Source organism: Tenrec ecaudatus, chromosome 4, assembly GCF_050624435.1.
Source record: "Tenrec ecaudatus isolate mTenEca1 chromosome 4, mTenEca1.hap1, whole genome shotgun sequence".
NCBI classification, from domain to species: domain Eukaryota; kingdom Metazoa; phylum Chordata; class Mammalia; order Afrosoricida; family Tenrecidae; genus Tenrec; species Tenrec ecaudatus.
The window spans coordinates 82,392,120-82,411,363 of NC_134533.1; the positions used below are offsets into that span (position 1 = coordinate 82,392,120).

The 19,244-nt window shown below is 36.7% G+C and overlaps 1 protein-coding gene across 1 annotated transcript in view; it reads right to left on the reverse strand.

Moving 5' to 3' along the window:
* The window catches only part of DLG2 (discs large MAGUK scaffold protein 2), a 2,300,776-nt gene that overhangs the window by 1,810,221 nt on the left and 471,311 nt on the right, over window positions 1-19,244 (reverse strand). Inside the window, exon 4 of the mRNA XM_075548681.1 lies at window positions 6,294-6,389. Within this exon, the coding sequence (XP_075404796.1) occupies window positions 6,294-6,389 (96 nt within the window). The remainder of the gene's footprint in view (window positions 1-6,293; window positions 6,390-19,244) is intronic.

Below are 19,244 nucleotides of genomic sequence, written 5' to 3' on the forward strand. Positions count from 1 at the left end.
CATGGCTGAATGACTAAAATGCATGAGATGTGAAGTAGATGCCAGTGAAACTGTGTTTAAGTCAATGCAATGAGATAGTTGCCAGGGACCACTCTACATCTCTCTTTTTAAGATCATTTTATTGGGGGCTCTTACAACTCTTATTACAATCCGTACATCAATTATATCTGACATATTAGTACATACATTGATCATTCTTTCCTAGACATTTACACTCTAGTGAGCCCTTGGGATCAGCTCCTCTTTTTTCCCTACCTCCACCCCACCAAACCTCCTGGCCCTTTGATAGATTGTAGATTGTTATTTTCTAATCTCACACTGACTGCTGTCTCCCTTTCCCTCTGGTTTCTGTTGTTCTTTCTCCTGGATGGGGGTGGGTGTGGTTATGTGCCATTCATTGTGGTTAGTGCCTCCCTCTCTCCCCATCTCAATCAACAACAAAAAAAGCTAACTAAAGGCAGCCTGGAAAACATGCTGGAGTTAGTTGATTTGGTGGAGGAAATTTGAGAGTACTATATATATAATTAGGGAAATCCAAATATAGAACGAATATTAGATCATATTAGGGAATTGCTGTTAACTTTTTCTTAATAGGGAAAATGATCATGTGATTGTGAGACAAAATATTTTAAGAGGCTTCTAGTGTTCTTAACATGTGGCACTTTCTACTCCCATAAACAGCTACCAACTTGGAAACCCACAGGGGCAGTTCTAACCTGCCCTATTGGGTCACCATGAGTCAGCATTGACTCGATGGCAGTGCGTTTGAAGTTTTTTGGTTTTGTGTTTGTTTTGTTTTTTGAGTGTTCTGTTCACATCTCCAAATGCATACAATAGACAGAGTTTAGGTAGCAATAGTTGTCACTTTCTCATTTAATTACTCCAGCTGGATTGGAAAAAACAAAAGCGGGTAATATCTCCTGATACAAATAAAAGGAGAGGCCATTTAACCTGATAGAGATCACAAACTAGTTAGTCGTCAAGCCAAAATATAAACTCTGGCTACTTTCTCTGGATCCTTTGCTTTCGCTACTCTTTAACACCACCCCCCTCTTGACATCACAATTATTTCTCCATTTTAGTTGTTTCACTGTTACTTCAAATACTAGATTTTAATAAATGAACTTATCCTGTTAATGTACCATTCATCCTTCCTCCCAATAGCTCTGCTCTTACTCTAATACCACTTGATTCTCAATCCACTTAGTCACCAAATCCTATTAATTCCCTACTCAGGAATCTTGCTTCTCTAAGGATGGATTAAAACCCCTCACTGGTTCTCATGGGGTTCTGGACTAGGAAGTCTCCAGCTTTATCTTTTGTTTGTGTTCATTGTTGTTAGGTGCCCGCGGGTCAGTCCCCACCCTGTGTGCAACAGAGCCAAAGACTGCCTGCTCGCTCTCCACCCTCTGAATTGGTGGTGGACTTAAGTCATTGTCCCAGCCACTCTGATGACTACCTTGCCAAGGAGAGTCCCCTTTTGCTGCTTTTCCACTTTACCTAGCAATTCATCCTCTTCCAGTAGCATGTCTCCCAGTAACATGCCCAACGTAGGTAAGAGCAGTCTCAGCATCCTCGCTCATAAGGAGCCTTCTGGCTGTACTTTTAAGGAGCATTCTGGCTGTACTTCCAAGAGAGATGTGTTTGTTCTTCTGGCAACCTACAGTACTTTCAATATTCTTTACCAGCACCACAATCCAAATGCATCAATTCTCCTCTCCCTTCCTTTTATTTATTAAGTTTATTTAAATGCATAACATGCCTCTAGAGCCCCAATCACTTGAAAGTGTCTACGTCAAATAATGAGAATGAAGTTAAAACAAAGGAACAAATATCTTTAAATGTAAAATGTTTCTTCAACAATAAAGATGTCAAAGCTCTCAATGAAATCTTTAAAAAATATTTTTTCAAACATTAAATTTATCACTAGATATACATAATCTAAACAATTTTAGAAACCATATCTGCAGCATGTTTTCATATTTTTATCACCCCTTGCAGTTTCAAGATTTTTTTCATTATATAACTAGAAGCAACACCATGCTTCCCTTAAGCCAGACTAAGGTGAAGTGAAGTACTCTAATGAAAACATTGCTTTGTTGGAAAAGAGATCCACTGTCTAATTCTCAATGATAGGAATAGCATCTACTGATACACTGGAATTGGACTAAACGGGTAAACTGGTGGACACCGATAAGAAATCCAATGAAATGTAGTTTCTGATTTTGATTCCTACAGTTATAAACCATTAGGGTCGACACCCTCTACTCTGCGAAATACTGCCCATAAAATTGTTCTGAATGAAGCTATAGTTAAGGTGTTGGCAACTGTGAAAGAGTGGAGGTAACAGATGATACTAACAACACATAGTTCTGAATGATGTTAGAAAAAACACCCCCCAGAGTTTGTTAGGCAGATCACTAATAAAGAAGTGGAAAGGCAAGCAGGAAAGCTAAGGAGTACATTGGTGTAGTTCTTCTTGCTTAATTGTCTTTTTAAGACTAGCCTATATAACTTTATGGACCTTCCCAAGTTTGGCTGTCTTAAAGCTTATGAAACGGAAACTCTGTAGAAGCATATTGTTAAGTGGTTCTCCAACATTAGCTTGCAAAGTTCACTCAAACACTAGCTACTAGATTCTATTCCGAGCACTTATGATTTATTTGGATGCAGGTGGCTGCCCAAAGTTTACTTTTCTAACAAATATATTCTCCATCTGGTTAAGAGAGCATACTCTGAGAACACCAGTATATGAATTGGTTGATGAAACTTTCTTAAATTAATATGATCAAATGAAGTTATTCCTTATGTGATACAGAATTCTCATATATGATTAATTTGCCTGTGACTCTTTACCTATCACTGTCTAAAATATATATTTTTGCTATTTGCCAGCATTAGTTTATTGTTTGGGATACATATACGAGGAGGTACCTCCCCCAAATAGAATTTTTTCCAAAACTATGTATTTAAATTTTTTTTCAAAAACAACCTTGGTTATCACCTTCAAAGTACTCCCCATTACACTTAATACTTATGTCAAATCTGCAATTTCATTCTTGGAAATACTTTCCAACTCATCTGTGTGGCTGGCTGACAGTACCATCTTTTTTTAAATCCTCTCTTCTGTCATCAAATCTCTGCCTGGAATGTCCTTCTCCATTCGGGGAAACAAAAAGAAATTTCATACAGCGAGCTCAGATAAATAAGGTGCATGGAGCAAGAGAAGCATGAGGTTTTTTGCTAAAGACTGGCACTGAGATGGCTACATGAGCAGGTTCATTGTCATGGTGACAAAACCAGTCCCCTTCCTGCCACAAGCCAGGCCTTTTTTGTCGCACCCTGTAAGGCTGTATTTTCAGACCCTTTAAATAGAAACCTTGATTAACAGTCTGGCCCAGTGGAATGAACTCCAAATGCTCTAGGAGTTGACATTTTCGTCCATTCAGGAAGTTGATGGACATCCAGAATGTAGTTTGTCATCAATCGACATATCTTTTTTGAAATTAGAAAACCACTCATACACTAGAATTTTTCCCATAGCCCTGTCCTTGTAAGGTGTGTTCAACAACACGATAGTTTTTGTGGAATTTTTCCCTAGCAGGAAACAAAATTTCATAGCCACACGCTGTTCTCTTAATCAGGCCAGCACAGAAAATGAGGTTCAAGGGAAACTACTTTTACAAAAAAAATTCACTGTGACCAGAGAGAAACATCCCAGATGACACCATTGGGTGCACTAACTCCAAGTGAGTTCCCCAATGCTCACCTAGTGGGAACAATGCATACTACATTGTTTTCTGGTTTTGGGGTATAGCCAAGAGTTGGGATTTAATACAGAGATCATATCAGTCCATATTTCAATCATGTCAGATAGAACATACAATTGCTTCCACAATCAGTTTCTAAACCTTCTTTTTCTACATGTCTAAAATATTTTAATTGCATTTTCATTGGGTTATCTCTTTAAACATTGTAATTTACGCTCTCTGCAGTTTGCTATTATAAAACAATAGGGTTTTAGACTTAGAATAATACTTAGAAGTAGCTTACTTTAATTCTGAAGATAAAAAGTACATATTTCAGTGTTATATTAATTTAACAATTGTAATGTCCAATGTGTGATTTATTGTCACTAGCCTTTGAAGCATGGATACTATGTTGCTTTGCATAAAATTAAACTTTTTCTTAGATAAGAACATTCTCTCTAATGTTCATTTTAATCCAATGTCACAAGCAGAAATCAGTAAGATGGGAGGGTCTTCTTCAGAAGCTTCTAGGCAAAAGAACGCCACAAACATGAGTCTGGGAACTCCCTAGATCTTTCTGTATTGCAATAGAAAATTCACATTTCCAGGCAGTACTAAACATGTTCATATTCAGGATCTCATTTAACGCTTGTAACTGCACTACGAGATGAAGAAACCGAAGGTCTTTAACTTAAATAACGTAGGCCAGCAACAGGCTTTCCCATGACAAAAGGACAAGTTTCTCTAAAACACTTGCCAGCATTTATTTAATTTAGCTGCCTGATAAGTTGGCACATTTATGTCCTACTGAGACCAAATGACTTCATTTTCAGGAAGCAAAAATACAAATATCCTTGTGGACAGCCAGGAAGTCTAAAGATTTGTTTTCTAAGTATTCATGAATCCTGTATGACTCCTCTTTTAAAGAAAAACAGGGCCATTGCCTAATTAAGTGACTTCCTTTCCTGCAAACATATTTAGCATATTAAAATAGCCTCAAATAGTTTAGATCACAGCTTCTACCACAAGCAAAAACATTTTCGGCATAGGAGAAAGTGGTCTTTTTTTCTGAGGTATTTTATAAAGTGGGCATTAGTTAAATTTGGCTCTAGGTCTCATAGTTTCCTTGTAAAGGACAAGGGACATCCTTTTTCACCTTCTTATTTTAACTGAAAACTCCAAGCTAATGATCAAAAGTGATCCTTGGAACTGCCTCGGGACTTAGCTGAATCTCAAAACCAAGCCAATAGGAGGAGAGCAGTAGTGCCGAAGAACTGGGTCTTCAAACTGCCTCCATCTGGTGTGGCCTTCCACTGAGCATTTACATTTCCAACCCTGATCTACTCAGTCAGAATCTACATTCTAACAATATCCCAGATGAATTTTATGTAATCCCAGGTACGCAAAAGCACCACCTGAAGATCTGCAAGTTTCACTTGGGCATCTTGTTAAAATGCATATTCTGATTCAGTGTCTCTATGTCAGAAACGCACGGTCTCAGCAGGAGGTTGACTAGGAAGAACCAAGTCAGATAAACCTGTCCAAACTAGACATTATATTTAAGAACATTATTCCCTTCTCCACATTCATCATTCATGAGTAGCAGTAGACATGTCAGCAATCGGTAATTACAATTTGAAGGCCTATGAAAACTGTAGCTGCTCGCTGACAGAGAGTTAGGGGAAGCAAAAATAATCTATCTCTAGGTAAACCATCATTGAAGCTGGATTTTGGGAAGCTACAATAAAGCCAACCCTAAGAAAATATAACCTCCCCAAATTATTTTGTTTAACAAATATTCATAAAATATTGGTTATTTATTTGAATTGTTTGTGTAATTAGGTCTGGTATCTCTGTGAATAAAATAAAGACTGGCACCCCTATTAAATCACCAAGGCTATAGTACATAAAACAAAATCCAAACCAAAGTTACTGCCATCAAGCCGATTAATAGCCATGGATTAGAAAAAAATTCAATCTGAAGTCACCAATTAGTAAAGTTTGTACTTATAAAGGCATATATGTTCCCTGAGTTTCCTTGAATACATCCTAAAAACTCCTGTGACCTCTTTAAAGTTAAAATACGGATGAGTAATCTGATTCCATATTTGTTACAACTACACAAGATGCCAATCACAAAAAAGTGACCAAATGCAGTTTCCAGATTACTTAATGAAGCCAAGCCATTGCCCTTCCTCCTGCAATATGAGGAAGGGAGGGACCTGAAAAATCCAACATCACTATCAAAGTCGAGTGTGAAGGTTTTTCTAGAAGGTCCAAAACAGCCTAATATAATATTTTAAATAGATTTAAAATATGTGTGTGCATGTTACTAATGTAATAATATACCACGAACTCCGAAGCCACAAGTCATCAAAGTAATACACATTCAGTGTCAGCCCAGGTGACCAACTATTTCTGATCAAAGCCAGAAATCATATTATACATTTTCTTTTATTTAGTCACTACTAGCAGCAGCATTCTCAGATAACAAGACATATTTTCCCCATTAAATACAGAACAAAAAATTATGGAAACACTTACATTTGTTTTTTCATCATTTTCATTTTCAAAACACTGGTTTTCTTTATTTTGCTGAACACAGGAAACATTTTCTTTTGATCCACTGCAACCTGTAAACTGAAAAAGAAAAAATCAACACATCCATTTACTTGTTTTCTGCAATGTAATTTAGTACAAATACTTTAAAAACTTTTAACATAAATTATTCAATGAATCACTGTTACTGTTGTTAGGTACGGTCAAGTCAGTTCCAACTTACAGCAGTCCTGTGCACAACAGAATGAATTACTGGCAATCGGGCATCACCCTCACAGATTTTGTTATGATTTAACCCACGGTTGCAACCACTCTGTGGTCATCTCATTAAGGGTCTTCTCACTGAGCATCAATTTTAATGAGCATGATGTCCTTCTCCAGGGACTATTCTCTCCTGATAACATGTCCAAAGTACTTAAGATGAAGTCTCACCATCATGACTTCTTAGGAACATTCTGGCTGTACTTCTTCCTATACAGATTTGCTCATTCCTCTAGCAGTCCGTGGTATCTTCAATAGTGTTCACCAATACCATCGTTCTAAGATATCAATTCTCCTTTAGTCTTCCTTATTTATTGTCCATCTTCCAGATGTATATAAGCTGACTGAAAATACTATGACTTGTGCCAGGCACAAAATAGCCCCAATAAATATTTGTGGTAGTTACATAATCTGTTGTCAATTTGAGATTTAAGAGTGAAGGGGTAGAAGTTAGCCTGTCATTCAGGTCGCAGCTTGATTACCTCATTTGGGGCCTATGGAGATAAATAATTCACTGGAGGAGGGACACGAACATAGTTTCTGTGAGACATTCCTTTTGAGAAGATACATGGAATATGCTGGAACCCTGGAGCTGAAGGAACCATGTGAAGACCCCTGCCAGTGCTGAGATGCTCCCATTGCCACTGGATCCACAAAACTTACCATCCACTGGCCTGTGATCCTGTATTGTTTGCAAATATGATAGCCAAATTGTATATTCAGCTATATAATAATTCTTCTCCACATTAATGTTCCACCACTTGTCAGTGTGTTATACTGTGGTGGCTTGTGTGTTGGTGTGATGTTGGAAACTATGCCACTGGTATTTCAAATAAGAGCAAGGTCACACCAAATGAACAGTTGTCAGTGGAACTTCTAGACTCAGAACAGACAACAATGAAGGAATTGCTTTCCATTACAGAGAAATTAACTACTAAAGACCTTATACGTAGAATTGAAACACTGTCAGATATTGAAGGCCTAAGGAATTCCAGCAGAGCATAGTCAGAGATAGAAATGGGGAATGATCTCCCGTGGCGGGAAGGCATTCCAGCTAGGACAGAAGAGCTGCTTCCTCCAAGCAGAGCTGACTCCGATGGCGTGTCAGAGAAGATCCTGTGGGAGAGAGGCCTTCGGGATCTTCATCTGCTGGCCAGGCACAAGTCAACATGAGAAGACACAGCTGCAAACATCAATGAACAACTTGGAGCATATGAAATATGAATCTAGGAAAATCAAAAGCTTTCAAAAATGAAAAAGAACACATAAAGTTCAACACCTTAGGCATTAGTTGAAATGGACCCATATTTTGAATCAGACAATCATCTGGTTTACTATGCTGGGAATAATAAATCAAGAGCAATGGCATTGTATTGATCCTCAAATAGGGCATTTCAAGGTCTATCTTGAAGTACAATGCAGCTCATGAAGGAATTATATCTATCCCCACTCAAAGAAATCTAATAAATACTATTCTTCAATTTTATGCACCAACCACACAAAGGTAGTGATGAAGAATTTGAAGAATGCTACCAATGTCTTCAGTCAGAAATTGATCAAACATATAATCGAGATGCATTGATAATTATTGATGATTGGAATACAAAAGTTGGAAATAACGAGGACGAAACAGTGGGTGGGAAACATGGTCTTGGTGATAGAAATGAAGGTGGAAATTGCATGATAAAATTTTGCAAGACCAACAATTTGTTCATAGCAAGTACTTTTTCACACACAAATAGTGGCTTTACACATGGACTTCTCCAGATGGAATATACAAAAATCAAATCGACTACATCTATAGAAAATGTTCATGGAGAAGTTCAATAGGAACAGCCCAAACCAGGCCAGGGTCCGATCATGAAATAGATCATCAATTCCTGTAAGTTCAGGTTGAATAGCAAAAGTTCTCACAATTGGACCAATAGGTAACATCATGATGAATGGAGAAAAGGTTGAAGTTGTCAAGGATTGTTTTTTGATTGGATCCACAGTCATGTTCATGACAGCAGCAGCTAAGAGATAAGAAAACAAGTTGCGTTGGGTCAATTCGGGGCACAAGGCCTCTGTAGAGTATTGAGAAGTAAGAATGTTACTTCAAGGACAAAGGTGTGCCTGACCCAAGCCATGGTATTTTCAATTGCCTCATAAGCTTCTGAAAGTTAGACATAGAATAAGGAAGACTGAAGAATAGATGCATTTTAACTATGGTGGTGGAGAAGAATATTGTAAGCATGATGCAATACCAAAAGAACAAACAAATATGTCTTGGAAGAAGTGTGGCCAAAATGCTCCTTAGAGGCAAGGGTGACAAGACTTTGTTTCATATACTTTGGACATGTTGTTGGGAGAGACCAGTCCTTAGAGAAAGACATTATGCTTGGGAAAGCAGAGAGAAGATGAAAATAGGAAGGCCTTCAAGGAGATGGATTGATATAGGGGCTGTTTTTACAATGGTAAAACTCGTAACAACAATTGTGAGGATGGCACAGGGGCAGTGCTATGTTCTGTTGTGCATAGGGTCGCTATGAATAGTAACCCACATGATGGTACCTGATAACACGAACAGCATTAATATATGTTATGAGGAGACATATGGGTAATGATTTCCAGCTGACTATATAGCAGAAAATAGATTCAATCTTGCATAATAATTCTTCTGTGCTTATTTTCTTCACATTTATATACTTCACCCCTGCTTTAAACAAATAGATAAACGATGTTCATTACTCTTGCTCCAAAGCTAGCAGTCTATCCCTGACCTCCATCTCCCCAGCAGCATCAATAGTTATGAGAGGTATAATCAATAAAAATAGCAAAAGAATAATTTAATTAAAATTGAAATAGTCTAGTTTCTTTTGCAAAGTTTATTGATGTACACTTTGTATGCATTATCTCATTTACTTAAAAGTAATCCCTATGAGATAAACACTGTCAATCTTATATACCAGGTGAGAAAACAGAGCTCAAATCTGTCTGAATGCAAAATCCATTCATCAAACCCTACACTACAATCCTGAATCACTTCCAAAGCACCCATTGATCCATCTAAACTTCAAATTATGATCTCTAAACCTGCAGTATCAGATCCACCTATAAAAACAAATTTGGGAACCTCACCCCAGTGCTAATGAATCAGAAACTATGCAATCTATATTTTCTCAATTCTTCCAGGTGATTCTGACATATGCTAATTTGAAAACTACTGACAAAGGTGTCATATTTTTAAATGATTATGGATGCCTAAAATAAGTGAAGAGAGTCAGGTATAAGAAATATGAATAGCACGAACCATGCACACCCCTCCAGGGGGAAGAGCAACAGAAACCAAAGTAGAGGAGAGACAGTAGTCAGTGGGAGATATGAAAACAATAACAATTTATAATCCATCAAGGGACCACAATGGTGGGGAGGCGGGGAGAGGAGCTCATCCCAAGGGCACAATAGAAAGTAAAAGTCTAGAAAAAAAATGATGGCAATATCGGTACTGATAATGCCTGATACAATTGATGTATGGATTGTAACAAGAGTTGTAAGAGCCCCCAATAAGATGATCTTTAAGAAAAAAGAAATATGTAGGGAGTGATGAATGATCTTTGGCAAAATTGATAGCTCAACATTCATTTAAAGGCCCATCGCTAGTCAGATCCAGCTAGTTGTTGCAATGAGAAAGCCAGAATCCAGTGTTGTCAGCTATTTAGAATTTTCAAGAGAACTGTGAAACCTGAAGTTCTATATCCAATACATTTGTGTTTAATGCTGTTGTCGGTATGCTTATTTAAATATCACGTCAGCTAGCTACAAAAGGACCAAACAGAATATATTTATAGCCTGGGAATCAACACAGAGCAGCCAGGTTTGTGGTCTTTGCTTTCATCTCTGAACACTGCCCTGGCTGCCCTAGTTACTGTACTGTTAAAAATTCACCATGAACCGTCAATTCTCCTAGTATTCCACTGCCATAGTGGGTTGTGTGTTGAACTGCTAACCACAAGAACAGCAGTTCAAAAACACCAGACACTCCACAGGAGAAGGATGAGGCTTTCTACTCCGGTAAACAATTAGGGTCACAATAAGTCGCAAACAACTTGATAACAGTGAGATCCCTAGCTATCATCCTCACTGCCTTCCACATTCCTCTAGAATTTTATATATAATTTCTTTGAACTCCCCCTTCATCTCAAAGTCTATGCTGATCTTCTTCCATCCTCTGCCATTCTATGAAGTTCTCAGACCTGTATAAATCACCTCTATAACTACAATTTTGATTATGATTTATCCACCTAATTTGTTTTAAGAAGAAGCAAGAACATAAGCCAAAGATGAATGGAATAATATTATATTTGTCTTACCTGGTCATGTAAATTTTAAGCTCCTTTAAGTCAGAGAGTCTATTACCATTTTTATATCCTTCACTATGTCTAAACAAGTGTGCAAAAATATCTTAACTACTTAATTACACAGTGTGTACACAAGTCTATCTTATGTTATACAATAATCTTGACAAATATTTGGGATATTTATATTAAATGGACTCATCTTTTCTATGTATAATATAAACAAAAAAATAAATGTACAAACTGTTAATCAAATGGGTGCTTTTTGACATTAAATCTCCAGATTTTGTTTTCAGTTCACAATAAGGTAACTTTAAATAATCAACTTTTCTGTAATTTACTCAAACCTAGATTTTTTCCCCCCTTAGAAATGAATTTTAGTCCTGGTGAGCATCATGCACAAAGTCGCTGTGTTTGTAAGAACCAAAGGCCTGAGGAACTAAAAATATATGTTAAACAGAAATATTCCATGCTGTCTGACCACTGGGAAGTGCTGCCCTTTCCCATCCGTTAGTACTGAGACTTGTACCAATGAGCCTGAGGCAGAAGTTCAATTCTGTTCTTGAATGCATATGCTCGAACCATATTAATATTTACTGGATTTTATAGTGCTAGAGCTTCATTTCACACTATAACATGTCCTTGAGATATAAGAAATAATAATACAAACTGTAAGAGATATGGGAGGAAAAGTCATTTCTTAGGAATGAAATTAAATGCTGCTGCTTCTTATACTCTAAATGTGAATTACAAACAACTGTTGAATTTAAACTATGTAGTCTTTCTTAGCTGAGAGAATTGTGTACTCCTGTATTAAAACCCTTAGGATATCAAAATTCCTTGGAAATCTGAATGGAGAGAAATGATATTAGGCCTAACCTAAGAACACAAAAAGATAGAGAACCAGTTATCAAAAAAAGGTCCTTAGACAACTTACTGATTCAACAAAGATTTATTAAATTCTACTACCTACAAGGTATTGAACTGGGTGTTGTGAGACTAGCCTATGGTTCAAATTCAAAATGGATTAATCGTAGGTGAATAAAGAAGATACATCATAGTGAAATCAAGCAGGTAGCAAACTGCGTGCTGGATAATTTAAAGAAACAGTTGGCCTAATGAGTGAACAAATGGGGTGATATCAGTAGAGAAAAGAAAATGAAACTATTTTTTAAAGAACTGAACAGAAATGCAACTGCTGAAAATAAAACAATATATAAGTACTGAAAGAGCTTAACAGTGCATTGGGCATGTCAGGGGCAAAAGCAGTGAATTTAAAGACAGGTCAATTAAATGATCTCTAGAGAGAAAGCAAAGCATACACATATACACACATACACACACTCACATAAAACTAGAAAACTTCCAAGTTTCAGATAAAACATCAAACCATCTAACATAAAGATATGTAATTAAAATTCCAGAGAGAAAGGAAAGAAATATTGAAGCAGATAACATTTCAATAACAGTGGCTCAATTTTTACAAATTGGATGGACACACGTATGTGTGTAAAGCACAAATTTCACACACAGAATAAACATAATTAAAGTTGTTCACTCAGGCACAATATTGTTAAATTCATGAAAACAAAGCAAAAGAAAAACTATTAATATTTGGAAAAGCGAAACATTAAATACAAGGGGACAAAATACAATAACATTACAATTGAGTAATGACTTCTCAGATGTCTCAGAACTAAAGTAATGCAGTGTATTAAAATATATATATAAATTTAAATATATACATATTTTAAACTACATAAAGAATAAGCCATTATCCTGCTAAAATTACATATTCAGTCAAAAAATCTCTTTAAAATGAAAGCATAATAAAAACATTGCCTCATAACAAAATCTAAGAAAATTCACCACTGATAGTCATTAATTACAAGAAATATTAGAAAAAATTTAAGTGAAAGAAAAAGTAATATAAAAATGGTTCTTCAGATATGAAATAAGAAATGAAGAGTACCAGAAATGGTAAATATATATGGATAAAGCTTTTTTATTCTCTCTCATGGTGCTTCTCAATCTTCCTGAATGCAAAAATAGTAATGATTTATACAGAGGTTGAGGGTGCATACAGGAGCGAAATGTCTGATAATGGCATAAGCAAAACTTGTAGCTAAGTAGAAGTAGACTGTTGTCAGGATCTTATAGTATTTGTGACATGGTAAAATAATTCATGGAAGTTTCTGTTATAAATGAAGGCTGTGTACTGAGATCTCGAAAAAGTCGTGGTGGTGTAGAACATCAAGCCCTGTCTGTTCAGTTTGGCGCTTGAAATCAAACTGGCAGCTCTGCCAGGAAACAGCCTGGAGATTCATTTCCAAAGATCAAAGCCAAGAACATCATATGGGGCAGCAGCACTCGGTCACATAGAGCTACGAGGAGTCAGAATCAAATGAAGGGCACCTGAAATCGATACAGCAACCACTAAAATATGAAGCCATTAAATCTATTGCCATTGAAGTCATGCCTACAGGAGAGAGCAGAACTGGCTCCACAGAATTTCTGAGACGAGTCTTTATGAGAGCTACCACATCTCTTAGCCACAGAGCAACTGATGGACTTAAACTGCTGAACTTAACCATACTGCCAGCCAGACTAAAGAGGATAAAAAATGGAATACTCACAAATATTCAATATTTAGTATTTAAAGAAGGCATGGAAAGAGAGAAAAAATTATAAGTAGTAACAAAAACAGCACTAGACATCTAACAACATGTGTACACAATATTAAAAACTACATCAAATATAAATGGACTAAACATTTATATTAAATGGAAGAAACTTGACTGACAAAAACCAGACACCACCCTAAATATCTATCAACAGAGAACTGAAAATTGTTTGGAGATCAAAGAATTGAGGACTGTTGTCTTGCTGTTGACCATCAAGCCAACTTGGATTTATGGAATCCCCGTGTGTGCAGAGCCGAACTGTCCCACAGTATTTGCAAGGCTGGGATCTCTCAGAAACAGAACTCTCGGGAGGTCATCTAATATACATCTTCATGGATTGGAATGAACAACCTTTGGCCTCGTTGCCAGTGCTTAACCATATTTGTCATTTAAGGACTCCACTGAGCTAAAAAAATAACCAGATTAGTAATATGCACAACAACATATATGAATCTCATAGCTATTATTATGAATAATAGAACCTAGACACAAAAGGGTACAGCTTATACTGATCCCATTCATATGAAGTTCTAGAATAAACCTTGGGGAGAAAGATAGATTACTAATAAAAGAAACAAGCAAATCATGTGAAATGCTGAGAATGTTTAGTGAAGACATTTCTCAAAGCTCAGCAAACTCTGATGTTAATATCTGTGAATTTATTAAATGTAAATCATATTGAATTTTTAAAAGATTATATAGAAAGGCCTTCAGTGGCAACACTAGCCCTTGGTACTCTAAAAATTTTAACAACCATCCCTCATGTTCTGATTCTTTAATTTCTGAACTTAAATTTCCTTGAGGACATTTTCCCTGATCCTTATATAGGCGGTCTAAACAGAATATGGCCTCAAGCCTATTTGGTCTACTGACCACTCTCTAGTGCTGTCCCTGGAAATTAACATTGTGCTATAGCCCACAGCCCAGGGAAAAGGGTAGACATCTGCTTTTGCAGTCCCTTGGATAGCTCCAGTGCTCTGCAGGGGACACTTTTGCATACTTTGGGAAACATTGATCTAAGGTGTACCTTTCATGTCTTTCCTCAGGACCATGCAATTATCTTATCATTAAATTTATATTATTTTATTGAAATTACTTACTTCCTAATTTAATCCCCACTATATTTAAACCCTGTGAGACCAAAGAGATAATTTCTACACTGTTATAACCGAAAGACTTTCATTGTGTACACAGTATATGATCAAACAATAAATAAATATCAAATGTTGCATTTATAGCTTGAATGATCTGAAATGATATCCTGGAAGAGGACATGCATATTTTAATCATATTAAGATAGTTTTGGAAACAATGTACAACATGGGTTATATACTATACAAAAGGAATTGGAGTAGAGAACTCAATGAAATGAAAAAAATTAAGATAATTTCTACTCTATATAATTCAATGAACTATTTGTTGACACACTAGATTATGAGGAGACTGAACTAAAGTGCGGACAATAAGAAAAGGAGGGGTCTGTTACAAGGTAATTGTAATAAAAGAGAAGCATTTTTTCTTATCTTTGTTTTTTATTAGATTTTATTAGGAATGTGTATAACTTCAGTTGTGTTAGATCTGCTGGATTATGACTGGTTCTTTTAAAGTTCATTTTTTAAATTTTATTAAATATTAATATATAATTCTGTAATGGGATAAAGTATAAAAACATGATCTGAGAGAAATATCTTTATTTCAAAATACAACTATTACAGTTATATACTTGGTTTATATTATCTAACAGGTGATAGACTGATTAATGGAAGATATTGTGTTCTTATCCAACTTTGTTGCCCTTCAGTTATTGTAAAGTATCTCGTATGTAATCCAAAAACACACTTCCTTTGAGTTGATTCTGACTCATAGCATCCAGTAGGATAGAGCAGAACTGCTCTAGAATGTTTCCAAGGTTCTAAGTCCTCACAGAAGTAAATTGCTTCATCTTTCCCCACACAGCACCTGGTGGTTTGAATCACTGACATTTCCTTTAGCATCCCAACCTAACTTAACTTACTGGGCCATCAGGACTCCACTGGTATATAAGGGGGTACCCTCCCCTGAAGAAAATGCTTTCCAAAGCTATGCATTTACCTTTTATTACAAAACAACCATATCACTTCAAAGTACTCTTCATTACACTTATTACATTTATTAAATCTGCATTTCCATTCTTGGAAACATATTTCAAACTCATCTGTTTAGATGGCTGACAGCACCTCCCCCCACCTTTTTTTTCCTTCACCACTTCTATGAATTTAAAATTCATGGAAATAAAAAGAAGTTATAGAGCAAGGTCAAGTGAGTGAGGTGTGTGGGGCAAGAGAGGCATGCTGTTTTTTGCCAAAATCTGGCACACTGAAATCGCTGCACGAGCAGGTGCATTGACATGGTGGCAAAACCAATTCCCCTTCTGCCACAAATCAGGCCTTTTTGGGCACACACTGTTAGGCTATCTTTTCAGATCCTCTAATTAGAAACCTTGATTAACAGTCTGACCTGGTGGAAAAAACTCCAAATGTACTATGAGTCGACATTTTCATCTGTTCAAGAAGTTGATGGACGTCCAGAGCAAGATTTGTCATCAATCAACATCTAATTTTTTTTGCAATGAGAAAACCATTCATACACTTGAGTTTTTCCCATAGCACTTCCTTGTAAGCTGAGTTCAACATCACAATAGTTTCTGTGGCATTTTTCTCAAGCAGGAAACAAATTTTCATAGCCACAAGCTGTTCTCCTAAATCAGCCATCACAAAATATGAGATTTGAGCGACACTGCTTTTGTGAAAAAATTCACTGTGATGAGAGAACCTTCCCAGGTGACAACACTGGGTGCACTAACTCAGAGCAAGATGCTCAATGCTCGCCTAATGGGAAAAATGTATACTGCAAAGCTCTGCTCTGCCCAGTGTAATTCCTGTTTTCTTGGGGTAACCCCTCATATATATAGCATACATCTTTAAAATATGTACAATCTCAAAATAAGTGAACAAACTGGCTATGAAAATGCAGTGTTAGAGCATAGTCAACTCATATTTTCCTAATATTAAAGTGAATTAAATAAAATTAAAGTGAATTAAATAAAATTATTAGAAATCCATTTGTGCTTTGCTCCCCAATGGAAAACAGCTGAAACACACTGTTTCCTCCATTTGGAAGACAATGGGCATTTCATACTAAATCACTAAGAGAAACTCAAACAAGGCTAAAGAATACATTAATTTCTATGTATTTCTGGGAAATTGCATTGTTTTATCTCTAAGTACCAGGAAATTCTATAAAATTTGTAGAGCTATCATTTTTAAAGTTCAAAATTTCATGTCACTGATCAGCCATACAAGCTAGTAAAATAGTAATAGTAAAGAACCAGCCTCTCACTCTAATTCCAGGTGAGTTTAAAGAAAAAAAACCTTTTATCATAGCAGCAATAATAATGAAGATTATGACAATAATAGGGAAAAATGTGTTTTCTCTGTGCCAAACCTATTAGTTATTCATTTATTTAGTAAGTCTTCATGATGATCCTCTAGTTAGGTGTTACCTTTTCTATTTTAAAGACGAAGCACAAGGAACTGTAGAGTGATTGAGTAATTTCCCTAGATTACACAATAAGGAATGGATAAAAACAAAACGACTTCAGTCAGCCTCACCGCACAGTTCAAATCTGACTCTGACTTGAATGAAGGAATGGAAAACAAAGAGAGCTATGGAACACACATTATCAATCATGGAAGGAACTAATCTGACAGTAAAGTCTAAGAATTATTTCTTCATTTGAATTAATTTGTAAATTCAAGAAGCACATACTGATTACCTAGTTGCTACCATGCATAAAGAACCAACAATCAATAAAACAATATCACTCCTTTTCAGTTGCAGATGCCTTGTCAAAACAAATAGACACGATACAATTAGCTACAGAAATCTGATAAAAGCCATAAAAATGGTCACCCAGATCATTACACATTGTTACGAAGGTGTTCAGTGAACCCGAATGGAAATTCAAGTTCTTAGTCGGGGTGGGCCACATATTTGTCTCAGCGAAGACGAGGTGGAGCAAACCAGGTGGGGCAAGTTGCCAATGGAAAAAACACTGAACATTGCTTATATAAGCCCCCAATGGGAAAATATACCTTGTATAATGTTCCTAGTCAGATATACTTGACAGAGTTTCTATCTACCCTTGGTGATTGAGCTATACACAACTGAGGCCCTTGTTTACATTGTCTTTTTGAGGTGCATAGTATCCTTCATAAGATGAAGGATGAATTTGATTTGGAAACCCCATTAAGGCATAGACTATCTTAAACACACTTGTAGTGTATTAAAGAATAGAAATATTTGGACTTAAGGCTGGAACGCCATAATGTAAGAAGCAGATGACAAGGTTGTGGATTTGAAAGTCATTGGACTCTAGTTTAATTTTCTTACTCTGATGGTGCCCAATAATTGGCAACTTTAGACTACCATATATATTTGCTATTTAATGCTCTCTTTGCTTTATGTTGATATATTTTGGTGCAGGAGGCACAGTTCTGACTTAGTGAATGAGCATTATTGAAAGTTTTGCCTAATCTCCAATCATCATTATTTATATAAATAGTGTTCAGTCACTTACATATTTTTAAAATCATTTTTGGGGGCTCATACAACTCATCACAATCCATACATATATCCATTGTGCCAAGCACATTTGCTGGCATCATCATTCTCAGAACATTTGCTTTCTACTTGAGCCCTTGAGATCAGCTCCTCATTTTCCCCTCCCTCCCTCCTCCCCATGAACCATTGATAATTTATAAATTATTATTATTTTGTCATATCTTACACTGTCCAACGTCTCCCTTCACCCACTCTTCTGTTACCTGTGCCCAGGGAGGAGGTTATATGTAGGTCCTTGTAATCGGTTCCCCATTTTTACCCCACCTTCCCTCCACCCTCCAAGCATTACCACTCTCACCACTGCTCCTGAAGGGATCATCTGTTCTGGATTCCCTGTGTTTCTGGTTCCTATACATACCAGTACACATCCTCTGGTCTAGCCAGATTTGTAAGGTGGAATTGGGATCATGATAGTGGAGGGGAGGAAGCATTCAAGAACTAGAGGAAAGTAGTGTGTTTCTCCATTGCTACTCTGCACACTGACTGTCTCATCTCCTCCCTGGCACCCTTCTGTAATGGGATGTCAAGTTGCCTACAGATGGGCTTTGTGTCTCCACTGTGCACTCCTCCTAATTTCCAGTGACATGATTTTTTTTTTGTTCTTCGATGCCTGATATTTAGTCCCTTCTATACCTTGTGGTCACACAGGCTGCTGTGCTTCTTCCATGTGGGCTTTGTTGCTTCTGAGCTAGATGGTGGCTTGTTTACCTGCAAGCTTTTAAGACCCCAAATGCTATATCTTTTGACAGTCAGAAACTATAAGCTTTCCTCACCACATTTGCTTATGCACACACTTGTCTTCAGCAATCATGTTGGGAAGGTGTGCATCATGGAATTCCCATTTAGTAGAACAAAGTGTTCATGCATTGCATACTTGAGTGGAGGTCAAATGTCCATCTGCTGTCTTAATACTAAAGCTATAAATATATGCACATAGATCTATTTCCCCACCATTCTATATAAATATATTTACATGCCTGTATTTAGACCTA